This window comes from Thermobia domestica, chromosome 8 (genome assembly GCF_964235325.1).
Source record: "Thermobia domestica chromosome 8, izTheDome1.hap1.1, whole genome shotgun sequence".
In the NCBI taxonomy this organism is placed as follows: Eukaryota; Metazoa; Arthropoda; class Insecta; order Zygentoma; family Lepismatidae; genus Thermobia; species Thermobia domestica.
The window spans coordinates 209816178-209835046 of record NC_137461.1 but is presented as its reverse complement, the minus strand read 5'-3'; the positions used below and the strand labels follow the sequence as shown (position 1 = coordinate 209835046).

General features: G+C 37.5%; 1 protein-coding gene across 1 annotated transcript; it reads left to right on the top strand.

Annotated features, from left to right (window-relative positions):
- The first annotated feature begins 3328 nt into the window (after positions 1–3328).
- On the top strand, positions 3329–15899 carry LOC145691935 (52 kDa repressor of the inhibitor of the protein kinase-like). The gene is made up of 2 exons (XM_081767240.1): positions 3329–3649; positions 13241–15899. The coding sequence occupies exons 1-2, from the start codon at positions 3509–3511 to the stop codon at positions 15692–15694; spliced, it is 2595 nt and encodes an 864-aa protein (XP_081623366.1). The 5' UTR covers positions 3329–3508; the 3' UTR covers positions 15695–15899.
- The last annotated feature ends 2970 nt before the right edge of the window (positions 15900–18869 follow it).

Genomic DNA, 18869 nt, shown 5'->3' with positions numbered 1-18869 from the left:
AAACATTGGAACATGTGGAAGAAAGATTCTGATTCTGCGGTTAGTGGTATATTTTACTTATTATTATAATTTTGGCAGTATTAGCATATCTGTAATATATAAATGCCAAAGCTCCGGAAGTATTTAAAAGTATAATATAGTTATATTACACTTCCAAACGATATTATGCATAAGTATAAAAGGTGTTATAGAACGGCTGTCTGTCTATCAACATTTATCACAGCTAAAATCTTAAGAGCTATCGATAAGCGGTTTTCGTGAGTCCATTCAGCATCCCAAGGATTCATCTCCCTTTCTTCAAAAACCTCCAAGTTAAACCAAAAGTGGTATAAATCGATCATTTCCGGTTTTAACAGTAATAGTCATAACTCAGAAACAATAACAGCAAGTGAAAAGCGGTTTTCGAAAATCTATTCGGAATATTATGAAGTTGCATAGCCTGGAAGTGTCTGTAGTTTCACACTGAGGAAAATACTTACTTGTATATGTGCAATTATGTTCACGGAGACAATAATTATTCGGGGTATACCCTTTATCTTGTTACGACGTCGTAACTTTTAAACTAATAGACAAAAACTCCGAAATGTTACATCATTGAAATATCGGCAGCACATTGTTTGGCATAATAGTTAACACATCCAAGCTTACTTTCTTGACAACCCAGTATGTTCTCCTTTACAATGTTACAAGTCTTGCAACCATAAACGTCTCATCTCCATCCCACCGAGATTTGATACATAAATACTTGTACGTTAAGTAGTACACAACTAAAATTGTGGATAAGTCAGTGCATGTTCCTGTAAAACATATGGCAGGTCGTTTCTTTCCACCAGTTGGACCCCCGCTGTGCCTTGTGGCTAGCATGCTTGCTTTTGGTGCTCTCGGTCCCAGGTACAATTGACGGTGGAGGTACTGTTGAACGAAAAAGTGTTTCGGATTCCACTATAATCAGTAAGTCCACGTCCCGTTTAGCCAATATGGCACATCTGTGGTACGCTGAACTCAAAACCTAACCTAACCTACCCGGATATATATCTCTAAAAGATACAGCGGATTTTAAAAATAAAAAAAATCAAGGAATGAAAATAAATGCTTGCCAAAACTATCGTAGAATTTTGAAACTTTCGTCTACTGTAGCCTTCGTCAGCACAAGAAATAATTCAATGCGCATACAATTGTAAGACAGCACTCTTCATAAGTTGTCTCCATGTTTTGTTTACACTTTTATGTGCTTTGTATTCTTTATTTTTGCGATATATGTAGTTTCGTTCTAAGTGTTTGAAGTGAAATTAGAAACATATTGTTGAATTCGATTTAATCTATGGTTTAGATAATTGAATACATTAGAAACATACCAAATTTTACCTACTTATATTGTAGTATTATATAATTATACGTGTTCTAATTAGCGTCTTTTAGCGCGATGTTAAAATAAAGTTATCGTGTTAGTGAAGAAAAATTACATGTACAATTTCAGGCAAATTACACGTTACAGAAAGTGAAATTTTCTGATATTGTACTATCATCAGAAGACGTACTCGTGTACAGTTGTAATACCCGCTCCAGATGTGTCTGCAAAATCACAGGGAAGCGCCAGTTTTATGCCGGAGAATAACACTTCTGAATCAGGAACAGATTGTAGCCTTAATAAAAATATACAAGGTGGTCTGGACGAACAACTGAATACGAAAGAAACCTTGGTAATAGTTTTACTTGCATATACTGTTTTAATATAAGAATCGTTTTCACTATTGATACTTTAAGTTATAAACTTGGAAAGGTTAACAAATTTAAAATAAGTACAGATGGTAATAAATATGTTGCAAACTTCGAAGATATGGAACAAAGTTTAAATATGGGATTTAATTACTGTTATTTGTTTACATAATATACTAGAATTACAGGAATACAATTTTGAAAATCAAAATTCATAATAGAGTTAATGCTGCCATATTCTAAATAAAGGATATCTTACAAATTAGTAGTAAATATTTGCGATGTTTTACCCTCTTTCTTCGCTCACACACTAGTTATACGACGTGTTCTGTTGATTGGGGAACGAGGTATCCATTCTTACTTTTTGTGCTGAGAGAGGTGCATTTCGCCAGCCCCCCCCACCTTGGAGTTTCGAAAAAAAACCTATGCCAATCGTTTGTGCTACGTTTGTGCCGGAATGTACCGCAAAAATTTTCGTTTGTATCACTTCCGGTACGAAGTTATAAGGGTTTTAAAGTGGGGGGCACTGGCGGATCCACGGGGGGGGGGGGCGGGGGGGGGGGGCGGAGGGGGCGACCGCCCCCCCCCCAAAGGCTTTTTTTTTTTACTTCCAGCATTTACCGTTGGGAAATACAAATATTGTCTTTTTCCGACCTATTCAATGTGTGTTACAAGTCTAGCAGAGTCTAATCAAAATGTGTGGTAGTTAATAATACTTAATACAGACGTACAAGTATTTGAATTGTGAATACTTCTGTCTAGTTTCTTGAGGTGGTCACCATAAGCCCCAAAGAAGCGAGATTATTATTATTATTATTATTATTATTATTATTATTATTATTATTATTATTATTATTATAAGATGCCCATATCTCGAGATCCTTTACAGTTAGAGACTATAATCAATAAGTGCACGTCTTCTTTATCACCATTTCATTACCGTGGAATGTTAAGCTCAAGCAACAAACCAAAATACCCTACGCATACACTTTTGTAACAGTCATATATTTGTCTTCTCGCTTTCTCCTGCTTAAATGAAAAATTCACGAATGTACCAGCAATTGAATTCCTGATACATTCATCTTTAAATGCACCAATTGAGTACAGTTGGGAGCTTTTCTTGAGAAATGAACAATTCCACGGACACATACAAAACGTCAAAGTTTATCAGTGACTCCCAACGACTCATGAATCCTGGGTTCAGTACCAATTATAGAAATGTTTTCTTCACCTTTAATACATCAGAAAATTTTGGTACGATTTATGGAGCCGCAATCCAAACGCACACTTAAGAAAATGTCAACAATGTTGACAAACATAAGTCATGGAAAAGTATTGAGTTTTGCAAAAACGAAACGTAACGGAAATCCAACAACATTTTGCCCTCAGGAAATGTTCTTCGCATAGCGCCATAGATTAAAGATTATGTCCCTCTCAGAGAGGACACTAAAAAAGGCATGGATAGGGGTCGACGACCGGAACATACCCTCGCATTCTATTGGATAGTGAAATCGATAGATTTAGGTCAAGCTCCAAGTTTTCTTGTGTCTTGTGACCACCTTAGTTCAACAAAGGGAAGCTATATTTATCCACACAGGGGAGAAATGGGAGGGGTGGTGGCAGATAACAGATGACAAGATAACTTTTAACCGTGTGACCATACTCAGTTACTCTGTTACATTGACAGCGATAAAATATTTTTTGTGTAGAGTGCAATTTTGACATAGGCCTATTTCAAATTCAACCAGTTATATATTAATTTACGGTAGTTGTGTAATTGTGTGTGTTAAAGATGAGTAAAAAACTAAAGAACGGGACTCTATTGTCATTTTTGGTGAAGCGACCAAGATTGGAAGAGGCAGTACTAACATGTGAAAATCAACTGATAAGAAATTCATACAATCCGGAGAATATTGGCACATCAAAACAGGAGGTATGTATGCCTTTCAATTCTTTCTAAATACATGCTTTGCTTGTCATACTTTGGCTAAGAAAAATAGACTCTAATCAAATTGAAAGAAGTAAGTGCTTTATAGGCTTGTACCACTGACCCACCATGACCCCCATCCCAAATATCAATATGAACAAAATATGAAGAAAGCTTGTCCCTTTTAGCACCGATGCTATATGAGACGTGCATCTACAGTTTTAGGTGGAACCAGAATTACTGTTATGCGCTCAGAGACAGGGGCGGCTTCAGGGTTTTAATTTTGAGTGGGTCCCCTCCCTCGCTTATGAATACATATACATATTTGATTGATTAATGGCAATAAAAATTACTTTTGCAGTAGTGGTTGACACTGGCGTCTCTGGCATGTAAAATTTGGGGGGGGGGGCATCAAAGAAAGTGATTTAAATGGTAGTACCTAGCCCAACCTATTTATTACCTTCGATTCCATTTGTTAGCTTTATACTTACCTTCACGGACCCCTTGAGACATATCAAGAACTGTGTTATACACAGCCTGAATATTATATTCCAAATAAATATAATTATTACCAGGGACGTAGCTAAGGGGGGGCACCGGCCTCCCCAAATCTTGGCTTGGCCCCCCCAAATATTTATTTAAAATTATATGTTACAAATTGTTTTTATCCGACAATAAATTTTAAAAATATCCATAGTAAACTGAAATTATTCATATTTCTAAGAATTTTTAAAAAATTCATTTATAGGTATTTCTTAAACATTAAAAGTGAATGGTAATAACTTTTACACCGTCACCTTCGTTAACATTGCGAGGTCCTTCCAACCCTTAGAGTCGCCTTGAAGTACTAAGGCTGAAAAGCTATACGAATGCACTTTGTATAACCGACTAAGAAAAAAAAAAAAATGAAAAGTTGATTCGACTCAAAGGCTAGGAGAATACTTCTCCCACATTGCTGGGTTTTGCAACATAGTATCTTATAGTATCTTTTAATTGTTTTACGAGAAGGTACTGAGTGTAGGTTTATTCTGGCGCTGGCAACTGTGGCTGAGCGGGAAAGAGTCTATTTTCTTACTGAACGTGGAATCCACACTGTTATGTTTGCTATGCATGTGTTCTTGAAATTAAGTTAAATATGGAGAGATTTATAAAATCTGGATATTTTATTTCACACGAAAAAAGTGATAAGCAATTGGTGAGTACCTTCAGTGAAACTGATAAGGTGCGTGTTGTTGCTTAGGAAAATATTCATTCGGACAGTGTTGATAAGGAAGGTGCTAGCATCTCACAGCAAAATATTCATGTGAATGACTGCTTTCAGAGGTCCAAAGAAACTGGAGATGTCCTGAATCTGCAAAACGATACATCTGGAAAAGAAATAAGAACCCATCGAGAGTGCTTAAAGCATATAGAAAAAATAGTGGTGATTGTGATCCATTTGGGTCGATAGGGATTGGCTTTCCGAGGCAACGATGAAGATGACAGCAGTTTAAATAAAGGGAATTTCTTGCAAACATTTGAGTTGTTACGACGTTTTGATTCTTTTTTATAGAATTATACAGCGCCAGGGAATATCACTTATGTATCCCCAGAAATTCCAAATGAAGTTATCTTGTGCTGCGGTGAGGAAATCATCAACGTCATTGTAAGTGCCGCTAGAAAATTCAGCGTTATGGCTATGAAACGTGAGATGTTAATGTTTCTGAACAACTTAGTGTTTATGTGAGATATGTGAAAAATTCTAAACCGATAGAGCACTTTTTGAAATTTGTCAAACTTCGTGAGGTAAATGCTGAATACATATCGAAAACAATTATCGAAACTTTGGCTTCTGTACCGGTAGGTGTTAATAAGGACTCAAAATGCATTGGGCAAGCTTACGATGGGGCGAGCGTTATGAGAGGCCACATAGGTGGTGTGCAAAAGTAATTTCGAAAGTCTTGTCCCCTCGCACTGAATATCCATTCCAATGCACATCAATTAAATTTATTGTAGAAGTGTGTTCGTTCGAACAAGTAAATACATTTTTTGATTTATTGCAGACTTTGCATAACTATTTCTACGTCGTAAGAGCTCATAGACGAATACAGCAGGCTCAGACAGTGTTAGGTTTGGAGCAGTCCAGTATATCTGATTTTAGACATTCGTTGCGCTTCACATGTTCATTCATTGAATGCTATAAAAAAGAATGATGGAGCTATAATCTTTGCATTAGAGGGAAAGGATGCTAAGAAGACTACTGAAGCTGAGGGTATTGCGAACAAACTGACATCATTTGCCACTGTTTCATGCTTGATTGTTTTTAGTAAGATCTTGGGAATTACTAGTGGCCTGAATAATTTTCTACAAGGAGAAGATATTACCCTAGCAAACGCCCAGCTACTTATTTGTTCGGTTGTTGAAGCCATAAAAGAACTTAGAACAAAGGAAAATTCATTGCGTCTCTACACTGAAGCATAGGAGTTTGTCAAACAAAATGGTATAGAAAGTTTTAATCAACCAAAGAGCAGAGAAAAGCGAAATGATAGTAGTATAAAAGATTTTCTGGTTCCGGGTAGTATTCCGAAGAAAAGAACACAGGTTTATACTGAAGCGAATTTTCGTACAGAACTCCTATATCCAGTGGTTGAAAACATTGCGAACGAGTTTGACAGACGATTCTGTAAGGAAAATATATCTGTAATTCGTGGTATTCAAGCGTGTCATCCTAAATCAAAACTGTTCTTGATGAAGGAGGCAACGGGAGAGTCTGCTACACAATTCGAAATAGATTTTCCCGAACATGAATTCATTGTTATAAAAAATTATGTACAATCTCTTATGAAGGAGAAAGAAATTACAAATATCTCGGACCTGTATGCTGCTCTGTCCAAGCCAATTTTCCCCCAACTACGAATTTGGTGAAAATAGCCTTGACGCTACCTGTGTCATAAGCTTCTTGTGAATGTTCTTTGAGCGTGCATAAAAGGTTCAAATCATATCTTAGTTGTAAGTCTGGTTAGGATAGAACATCAGCGTTAGTCGCACTTGAAATAGAACAATAGATAGCCTCTAAGCATGTAGAAGATAAAATTATTGATATATTCGCAAAGTCGTTGCATAGGCGTCACAGTTTGTGTTCAGCAAGTAATTTGTAAATACAATGTGGCAAAACGTTCTCAGATGATGCAAGAACAGCATTAAAGAAAATATTATTGTAATATTAGGCCAATATTTTACCAATTATTATTTTATTATATATGTACTTCGCTGATTAGATTTTTTTGTTCACGGAAGTTCAAATAATTGTAGTAACCTCTTGGATTGATTTATGTTTGAGACGCACGGAAGACAACTATTTTGTAAACAATAAAACGTACTACACTGTAAACAATTACGGTCACATTTATTGACCGATTACATCAATTCTGGCTGCCAACAGAGTACCCTAAAATTTACGGTAATAGTATTTAAGTTATGGTAATAGGGCATACATACGACCTTTTTGTGGCCTAACTTATAACCATAAATTTTACAGTAATACTGTAAATTTTAGGGTAACCGGTAGGCAGCCAGAATTGTCGGTAATCGGTCAGTAAATGTGACCGTAATTGTTTACAGTGTAATATATGAAGGAAGTCAGGATCCTTGAAAAGTAACAGTAAAATATACGTCTCGATAGCCTGTGTGTTCAGTTTAGGTAGCCTCATACAACTCATCGCATTTTTTGGGTAGTGAACGTCTGTTACTATATTATTTCTATTTTCTCAAGCTACAAAGTATATAAAGGTACAAAGCAAAAAGGTATGTATAAATGTACCAAAAAGTATTTATATGAAGTATTGGGTTTTATAATGTCCTTGCATAAGTAAACATTATTAATACATAATTTTTAATTATTGTTTCATTATCGCATTTCGCAAGAGAGGTTCACATTTCTAACCTCCGAAAGAGTAGTTAAAGTTTAATTTAGGGCAGTTTATTGGTGAGTATTCCAAACGATATTTTCCGCGAATTATCCTGAGTACACTACAGTATATATATATATATATATAAAATATGGGTTATTCCATTTGTAAATATGGCCCCCCCAAACTCAGAACTCTGGCTACGTCCCTGATTATTACTATTTATATGCTATTCTGTCGTTAGTAAATAAAATTAATTAGAATAGAATATTGAATATTTTGTACTTCAAAATATTGGGTGGACGCGTCCCCCTCGTCCCCCCGGCCAGGGACGCCCGTGGTGGTTGATGCTATTTGTTAAATAATTATCTACCATTAATATAAACCAGCGTTTCCCAAACTTTTTCAACTTGCGGCACACTACGGGTGTAACTTGAATTCTCGCGGCACACACAGATATTATTATTATTATTATTATTATTATTATTATTATTATTATTATTATTATTTGCAAATATAAAATACAATGGTATTTTTTTCTGTGATTACTGATCTTCTCACAGAGGTGAAAGCTCGATCACTGGTTTTCTCTCATGCTAATTCATTATGCTTATTTTTTTTATTCTAATTTTAAAATAGAAAACAATTTTAATGAAATATAGGACTCAGATTTTTAAAAATACGCTTTCTTTTTCGAAAACTGTATCCAACCTTTCACTAAGAACGAAGATCACTAAATAACGAACGAACAAACAAATGTCTTGTACTTTTAACTTTTATGTTTTAACCAAAACCGGTGCACATTATTGCAATCACACAGCTTGCGATGCGTCGAAGTCAAAACACAGCTGTTAAACAAAGTGTTGTTCTATTATTCATGTGCGAATGAGTGTTCTACGAACGTTCACTTCAGGCGTAGCGCACAAGTGCTTTCACTTCTCGGTGTTAGTATGACTCTCAATTGAAGCGTAACATAGCAGCTAACCGTGGAATGTTAACGAGCCGAAACACTGTCTGCTACACAGTAATAGATGTAGAATAATATATAACAATTACAGTAATTTTTTCCATGGTAGAAATTCATAGTAATGTGAAATACAAAAATTTACATTTTTTTCCTGTCTTATTAATTTGGTTGTTGCTATAAAATTAATAATTTTGTTTCGATTTCCTCGCGGCACACCAGCGGTCCATTTGCGGCACACCAGTGTGCCGCGGGACACCGGTTGGGAAACACTGATATAAACAGTGGAAAATATATTTACTCTTTATTGTATCTTTTAGCGTTTATGTATTTTTCAAAATTTTTGGGTAGGCTCATGTCTATCCGGCCTGCCCTCTAAAGCCGCCACTGCTCAGAGAACAAACGATAATGCCACTAGTAAGAAGTATCTACTCTTGAATAAATTTCTAATTGCTCTTTCTATACTAATTTGAGGACCCTGAATCCAATTGGACTATTTTAAACATATCCGTCCATGGAGTCATGAGAACCACTACCTCAGAGTTTGAATATAAATAAATGTAAATATCCTAAATTTCAGATTTTTTTCGTCCCCTCATGCACCGATATGTTTAAACATCGTTCCATTGGCCTCATCGTCCTCAAATTAGAGGCAATTCGAAACGTATTCAAAAATCGAACCTTTACAATTGGTATAAACGGAGATTCAAAAATTTCAGTTTTGAGGTCATTTAGCTAATATGGATTTGTTTAAAAATTGGATTTAGCGTTCAAAAGAAATCAGAAATTTGTCGAAGCTAGGGCACTTTTTACCAGTTTTCTTGCCGTTAGTTAGTCCTCTTAAGGTTGTACCACCAGGAATTGCACCTGGGCCCCCGTGAATGATAGTAAGCTATGGACATTATATATATATTTGGTCTAGGAATTAATTCGTGCGGTTGGTACGCACACATTGAAGCTGTAGTACAAACACAAAATACATAAATACCTTAAGAAAAATATTGTCCATCGCTAGCCACCACTTTCGCCCATCTGTCAGGCAATGTACGGATTCCGTGGCGAAAGAAGTCCTCATCCTTGGAAGCGATCCAGTCAGAGACCCATGTTTCGATATCTTCTGAAGAAGTAAACCGCTGTCCAATCAAATCGTTGTTCATGCAATCGAACAAGTAGTAGTCCGAAGGAGCAACGTCTGGTGAATACGGCGGGTGGGGTAAAACTTCCCATCCGACATTTTCTAAATAGGTTTAGACCGGTTTTGCGACATGTGGGCGAGCGTTATCATGTTGAACAACAAGTTTATCATGTCTGTTCTCCCATTCTGGTCGTGTTCTGGCCAGAGCTTGCTCCAAACGCATTAATTGTCGTCGATAACGTTGTCCATTCATAGTTTCACCCGGTTGCAGCAGCTCATAGTACACCACACCTTTCATATCCCACCATATGCACAGCATAACCTTTGCACAGTGAATATCTCGTTTTGGTTGTGATGGACCTGGTTCACCTGGTTTCACCCAGACCTTTTTTCGTTTAGGGTTCTCGTAATGGATCCACTTCTCATCACCCGTAATAATTCGATGCAGAAACTCCTTTCTGCTCTGTCGTTGAAGCAGCAATTCGCAAATGGTTTTTCGTCTTTCAACGTCTCTGTCTTTCAATTCATGTGGAACCCAATGTGACATCTTTTGAATCATTCCCATGGCTTTCAAGCGTTTGAAGACTGTTGTTTGATCAACGCCTAATGCTGCTGCAAGTTGTTCCTGCGTTTGACACGAATCCTGCTCGAGCAATGCTGTCAATTCTTCGTCTTGAAATTCTTTTGGCTGTCCAGCTCGCTCTTGGTCTGCCAAGCCGAAATCACCATTTCTAAACCGTGCAAACCACTTCTGACACGTTCGCTCAGCTAGAGCATGGTCACCATACACTTCCACCAAAATACGATGACTTTCAGTCGCACTTTTCTGCATGTTAAAGTAATGCAGCAGGACACCCCGCAAAAACACTTTATCAGGCACAAATTGCGCCATGTTCACTTAACTACAAACTGGTGTTGTTGACGCTTTAATCCACTGCCCTATACTACGAACGATACGCGATGACAGGGGTTTGCAACACATGTGTGGATACACGGAACTGTGGGACGCTCCGTTCGTTGCGCCATCTCTTGTCCACCCGCACGAATTAATTCCTAGACCAAATATATATATATATATATATATATATATATATATATATATATCGTGACAGGCACGTACGTAGGACTGTATTTCGGGAGGGGGTCGAAATTTAAAATGAGAATAAATTATATTAAAATGTGTTAAATCACCACCAAAATTAGACTACATTTGCAGAAAAGTCGAGATTTTGGGGAAGGGGTCCGGACCCCCTGAATCCATCACTTGCGTACGTCTCTGCTTTGTGATATGATACTTCCACATCTCTGTCTGTCATTTTTGTAAAAGAATATTTATGATGTGCAAGAAAAAAGGACACGTTTTATAGATTTTTAAGTAGAACTGAAGATAAGATATTTTCCATAACTAGAAGCTTTGCTTTGTTATAATTAAATATAAACTAATTATTTGCTGAGCAAAACTATATATTTTCATTAAAATTTAACACGTGTTACAGTTTCGCCAACTAACTCTTTGGCTTCATCAGACACTATGTGATACAGGATAACTGTACAATCGTATATACATACAACAGCTAAGATATCTTTCTTCTGATTGGCTACTGGCAGCAGCAAATCCCTTTCAATATACTTATTTCAATATACGTGTTAAATTTTAATGAAAATATATAGTTTTGCTCAGCAAATAATTAGTTTGTATTTAATGAAGATAAGAATATAAAGAGTGATCCTATGCAAGTAAATTATGAAATACATTACTTAATTGGTACAGGGAAAGGCAGGATGCATTTGCGTTCTTTTGTCATTGCGGCGATGAACCTTCAAGTTCATTAAGCTGTAAAGTTAGTTGTAAGAAGATAGCACAGCGTACTTAACAAAGGTAAAACTAAGCTTCTATTCTTCAATTTAAATCAGTACTATTTATTATACAGTATATGCTACTTATGGCGATAATTTTGGAATGTAGACTTTTATTATTATATTAATCAATTAAAAACAATAGTTGAAAATCCTAATTGCAATTATTTTATAGAGTAGTGTGGTGGACTGGTTTTGTGAAAAGGACAATCATGCTGGTGTTGGAAGGGCACCATACCGATTAGTTAGAGAGAAGATATGTCATTTATAGGATGTCGTTTGCTTTAGGCAGGTCATATTATGTTTATAATCACATATTGTTTTAAATATAACACATAATGTTGAAATACAGATACTTAAAACCAAAATATTGATGTAGTTTTGTGTTTAATAACAAAATACGACCTCGGCGCCAAAGCAATGTGGTTGCAATTTCAGGTTACCCAACCGCACACATGCCTTCAAAAGTTATTACCAATAAAATTTCAGGAGATACACGAATTACTTTTTGTGTTACTCCAGAAAAAAAATGTGAATACTTAAGGGAACCCGCTATTAAGTACGGTACATTTTTGTGCGGGAGCCATAACAGGGAATGCGTATCAGGCATTTGCCCAGTTGGCCAGCCCACCCCTAATAGAGCTCATGAAAACAAGTAAAATGAATCCTAAATTATTCATATAGAGTGAAAACCTATAATAATATGTAACAGCATTTTAGCAATTCTGCATGCCAATAACATTTACGGACGGTCTTTAGTATGCTCTCAAGACTGTAGCCCGCCTAGTTCTGTCCTTAAGCCAACTCTGGTGTTCACATGTAATTTGTGTAGTAAATTTAGTTAGAAGATAAATTGCGAGTTCTTTGTGAAAATTGCAAGCATAAGTAATTGGTTCAGAACCAACTGCCGAGAAATATATCGCTTATCTAACATCTTTCAGCAACCATTACGTAAGGAGACCCCATTCCCCTACCCTTCTGATTAACCCACGGAACTCGTCCTTATTACTTTCCGGACAAACCTTTATTTCAGAACGTGAAAACCTTCCTTCAAGATTTAGACGTACCGCAGCTACCTCTGCCGAAACGGTCACCTGACATGGCTCTCATCGAACATATTTGTGATATGTTTAGTTGAGACCATCTTCGTCAAGATCCTCCGGCAGACAGTATAGATGTCTTATAGACTCACAAGCAGTGTTACAGAGTTTCATCAGGAATATATCCAACCCGTATTTGCTTCTATACCACCAAAATGAAAACGAAATCTTTAGTTTTACGTCCCACGGATTTGCCGGTTAGGCTAAAGGAGGCGATGATAATGAGAAACAAATTAAATGGTGGAATGAAGAAAGTGGGAGGAAACGGGAGAACCTCGAGAAAACCCAGGAGCACGGTGTTTGTCCACCACAAAGTCCACACGGCGCGAGCTGGGATCGAACCAGGGACCCCAAGAACCGGAGGTGAACGCTACCACTGAGCCACCGCGCCCCCTCTATACCACCAAGTATAGAGGATCTGATTGCACTATATAAAGGTTTTACGCTATACTAATTTACCTAACTTAAATGTGTTTTACAATTCTGAAACTATCTCCGTATGGTCAAGTAACTGGTCTTTGGCATAAATTTCATTCGACAATGTATCTTGCTAGATGTTACAATTTTTACAAATAGCAGTGTATTACATTGTTTAGAGATAAAATTATAAAGGTAAGATTTAAAATGTTTCAAATTTCATTCCTTTTCGTACAGGAATCCGGAACGGTTAGTAGAGAAGACAATAGAAGCAAAACTAGCTTCGTCTTGGTGGAGGAAAATGGTCGCGAGGACTTGAATGGAGTAATGCTGCCCAGTGACTCGTGTGACACTTCTCTGCCGTTAGAAGAAATTGAGCATTCTGTTTCGGGTCTTACAAAGACACAGGAACTGCCAGGTAATCTCGAGAGTACACAAGATACAAAAACAGATGTTGATATAGGAAACTATATTGGAAAACCAATGAATGACTTTATTAGGATTCAAGTGTTGCAGAACCACTGGCTTCCGCCTCCCAAATATGAGTTTCCTTTTTCTACTCACTCAAAGGGTGGGAAAATTGAGAAAAGGTTTGTCAGTCATTCACATTTAAATAACCACGATTGGCTAGTTCTCTCTGATGTTCACAAGGGATTATATTGTAAATATTGTTCTCTTTTTGCTTCTGTTGGGGGTTATCAAAAGACAGTTCCCCTGAAACGTTTGGTCACTGAGCCTTTAACTAATTTCGCAAAGTTGCTAGGGAAAGATGGAGCACTGACAGTCCATTCCAGGAACAAGTACCATCAGGACTCAATTCGTGCAGCAGAGGACTTCCTGAAGCGTGTTCGTGCCCCGGAAACATCTGTAGCTAACCTAGTGGACACACAGCGCTTAAAACAGGTGACAGAAAATCGCAGAAGACTGATTCCCATTGTCAAGACAATTATATTCTTGGGTCGTCAAAATATCCCCTTACGAGGCCACAGAGGTGACGGAGTACTTTTAGAGAATGCAAGTGTAAACAACGAAGGGAACTTTCGGGAGCTGTTGCGGTTTAGGGTAGATGCTGGGGATCAGGAACTTGCAGAGCACTTAAAAGCAGCTTCATCTCGTGCAACGTATATCAGCTCAACAATTCAAAACGAGTTGATTGAGTGTTGTGGAGAAGAAATATCATCTACCATTATTGGTCGAGTCCAGAGAGCTGTAGCGTACAGTATAATATTTGACGAAACTACTGATATTTCACACACTACACAGGTCAGTATTGTCCTGCGCTATGTGCACGAAAACAGTGTACGAGAAGATTTCATACGATTTGTAAATCCTCGAGATGGTACTACAAACAGCAGTGAGCCAAAAATAAGTGGAATAGACTTGGGAAAAACGATATTGTGTTTCTTGAAATCTCAGTCCCTAGATGCTACCAAGTGTGTAGGTATAGCAACAGACGGATGCAGCATGATGGTATCCGAAACCCGCGGTGCTGTTGCTGAAATCCAAAAGGAAGCAAAAAATGCTGTGCGCTGTCCTTGTTACAACCATGCTCTGAACTTGTCTCTTTGTAAAAGTTCCAAAGTTACAAGTGTCAGGAACACAGTGGGAATAATGAAAGAAGTCATTGCCTTTTTCACTTCGTCATCCAAGAGAAACGAAACTTTGAGAACTGTGTTAGGACGGCAGTTGTTTGGGCATTGTGAAACTCGTTGGATCGAGCGGCATGACAGCATTATGCAATTTAAGAACTCTGTAGCGAAAATTGCTGAAGCCCTAGATCGAGTTTCCTGTTGGAAAGAATCGCAATCCGCTGCGAAGGCCAAGTCTCTGTATACATCAATTTGTGATAGTGAATTCATTATTACACTCATGTCCTTAGCTGACATATTTTCATGTACACATGCTTTGAGTTCTCTCCTTCAGCAAGAGACAATAGACGTGCAGAGTGCTCGCAATTTGGTAGACGACACAATTCATGTTCTTGAGGAGAAGAGAGAAAACAGTGAAGGTGAATTTGCACAAGTGTTCCAGTGTGCCACCCAACTGGCCGCCGATCTCGGAGAAGAAATACGTAAACCCCGCGTTTCACAGTGGCAGAAACATCGCTCAAACATTCCATCATCAACCTGTGAAGAATATTACAGAAGAACAATTTTCATTCCAGTGGTTGAACATATTGTGGAAGATATTAAGTACCGACTGGAAGACAATGACATATTTCATCTCGCCAGGCTTCTTCCGGCACAAATAAAGAAATCAGAGATAAATGACGCTGAAGTCCACAGTATCGCATCTCAATACTACTCTGTTCTCCGCCTGGAGAAGCTATATGCTGTGGACAAGCTTCGTGGTGAATTGCGCTCATGGCGTAGCAAGTGGTTGCGTGAGAGCGCTGAGAATGTGCCAGCTACCGCAATCGATGCATTGACCTTGTGTGATAAGAACATATATCCCACAATATATGATTTAATAAATGTGCTTCTTTCTCTGCCAGTTAGCGTAGCATCAGCCGAGAGAACATTTTCAACACTAAAAAGGTTGAAGACATGGCTACGATCCAGAATGGGTGCAGATCGACTTAGTGGCCTGGCACTACTATACACGCACCGAGACATAAACGTAGATTACGATCGTGTCATCGACAGGTTTGCCAAAAACAAGAAAGGACGTAGATGTGAATTTGTGCTGTGATTTTCACAAATATGGTTTGGAAGGTGACTAAGGACGTAGTGTGGTTTCCGCCGGTCGTGGTTTTTGCTTGTAATTATTTTCAACTCGTAGGTATTTTCCGAAAGTTAAAGCTGAACTCCTTGGATATATCTGAATCACAAACAAATTCAAAGATGAGCGAACTCGGAAAAGTTTGAAATTGCTTTTTTTTTCATCTTTAGCTGAAACAAAAGGGTACAACCATAATATATATATATATATATATATATATATATATATATATATATATATATATATATATAATATTTTCAATACACAGTTATATATTATACACACGATACTTGATTTGTTTGTTTAACGTCCCACCCTTGTGCCAGGACGGCTAAAAGGGCATGGACCTACTGATTATAGTGGAATCTGAACCACTTTTTTAATTTACTTGTACTCCCTCCGGGAATCGAACCCAGGACCACGCGCACCAGAGGCAAGCGTATTAACCGTTAGGCCAAACGGGGTTCATAGGTATCTGAGATGAAAGAACAACAAGTTATACGTACTTTATTCTCTATTGGTAATTTCGTTTAAAAATGAGAACTTTCCAATATTAAATTTTAATTTGCATTTTTTTCAAATATCTGATATTGTCAAATAATGTCGTCAGTTGGTATGTTAAAGGAAATATAGTTTGTGTGTAGTAACGAACAGAAACATCACTGGTTTTACATTTCTGGTCTTTCGTTCATTTTATTCTTGACTTTGTTAATCTTCCAGAGGGTTTCATTTTTTAAAAAATATTTATGCATTATAATGCCTTATATTGTGATTCTATATAATTTTAATTCATGTAAAATTTAACATCATTTCGTGCTAGGTCTCACAAAATTTCCGTTGAGTTTGTGTAAGAAAAAGTTTATTATTGATATTTTTGTTATTACATTATTTGCAGGAATTTATTGAATAAATTGTACACTTACCATCGTAGTTATTTATATGGTTAAGGAGTAATGCAATATATTATATTTATATAGAATTTATATTCACAATTCATTACTGTTGTAGTTTAACTTCAAACCGTCGTTCTGGGCTCCTGTTAGTAGTACAAGGTTCAAATGCAGTGATGATTAGTATTATGTATTAGAAAGTGTATCCATTTCGTTCTCCTGTACTTGGTCTGTGCTCTTGAGTGTGCAGGCCAGTTCTTTTAAGGGAAAAACATTAGATTCTTATTTCGGAGGGAAGCCACGAAATTTATGTTCGGGCAATCACTACAACGGGGAATAATCACGGAGCCACTAACGTCCCTTTCAGCAGCGAGACTATATGAGACGGGATGTGTTGATTAACGTGGAATCCGAACCATGTGAGCTTCCGCCGGGAATCGAACCTGGGTCTCCCGCGCCAAAGACGCGTACGAAAACCGCTTATCCACGAAGGAACTTCTAATTTGTTGAATTATATCCTAATATAAACAGAAATGAAAAGCAATATGTAAAGATTGCTCCTCTATATCACTTGGTAAATTGTGTGCCATATACTATTAAACATCACTTTATAATTAATTATTGTATTATTTTTAATCTACCAAGAAATGTACATAGAAATATCACAATGTCTTTTGTTATGTGTTGACATTTTGTATTATTCTTTATGCATGTATACTTATGTTATCTATTTTTGAGTAGACCGAGGCTGTTTTTTTTATTATTATTATTTTTCAACTGTTGCCCTGCAATTGTTATTCAAGATATAAATGATTAGAGCAAATTGTACAGTGTTTTATAAAAATGAATGCCATCGTCAATACAGTATTTTTTGTGCAAGTACTATGCAAGACAGCGCATCTGATCATAGGCGGCGCCAGGGTTTTGGTAATGTGGGTGCAGGCTGGGAAGGGACAATACAACCTAACATTGTTGCCAGAACACTCAGGCCCTATTGAGCCTTAAGATATCAAAAATGATCCCTAAGTTTTTCTTAAAAGAAAAAAAAACTAGGAAAACGCTGTATGATAGCATGTAACTTATGAGAGATTTAAGAAGTCACTCAAATATATCCAAACAAAGGAAACAAGAAATATACAAAATAAAAAGGATTAATGTAGGAAATCTGAAAATCAAAGTTAATGTGGGTGCTGCTGCACCCACTGCACCCACTGTGGCGCCGCCTATGCATCTGATATATCGCGATGACTATGTGTGAATTGAATCATGACACCGCCATACCTTCGAAACGGAAGTCCGTGCGTATTTAATTTAAATCTACAGAAATAATATACTTTCACAAAAAAAAAAAAAAAAAAAAAAAAAAAACTGGGAATTAGGTTTACATTCCCTCCAAGCCCCGGATTCATATAAATCCCATTGTTGCAAATTATAGTTCTGGTCACTTTGAGGAAACGTTCATATTCTAGGAAGCGAACCGCCCCCCCCCAAACGACCCTTCTGGATCCGCTAGTGGTGGGGGGGCTGGAGAAACGGCAGCCTCCAAACTTCGAATTTCGAAACAAAACCTATGGCAATCGTTTGTGCCGGAATGTACCGAAAAAATTTTCGTTTGTACCACTTCCGGTACGAAGTTATAAGGGTTTTAAAGTGGGGAGGCTGGAGAAACGGCAGCCTCCAAACTTGAAATTTCGAAACAAAATCTATGACAATCGTTTGTGCTACGTTTGTGCCGGAATGTACCGGAAAAATTTTCGTTTGTACCACTTCCGGTACGAAGTTATAAAGAGTTTTGAAGTGAGGGGCTGGGACACGGCAGCCTCTCACCTAGGAATTTCAAAACAAAACTTATGTCAATCATTTGTGCTAGGTTTGTGCCGGAATGTACCGCAAAAATTTTCGTTTGTACTACTTCCGGTACGAAGTTATAAGGGTTTTAAAGTGGGGGGCTGGAGAAACGGTAACCCCCTACAGTGAAATTTCGAAACAAAACCTATGCCAATCATTTGTGCTATATTTGTGCCGGAATGGACCGAAACAATTTTCGTTTGTACCACTTCCGGTACGAAGTTATAAGGGTTTTGATGTGGGGGGCTGGGGAAACGTCAGCCCCCCCTAGGAATTTAAAAAAAACTATGCCAATCGTTTGTGCTACGTTTGTGCCGGAATGTACCGCAAAAATTTTCGTTTGTACCACTTCCGGTACGAAGTTATAAGGGTTTTGAAGTGGGGGGCTGGGGAAACGGCAGCCCCCT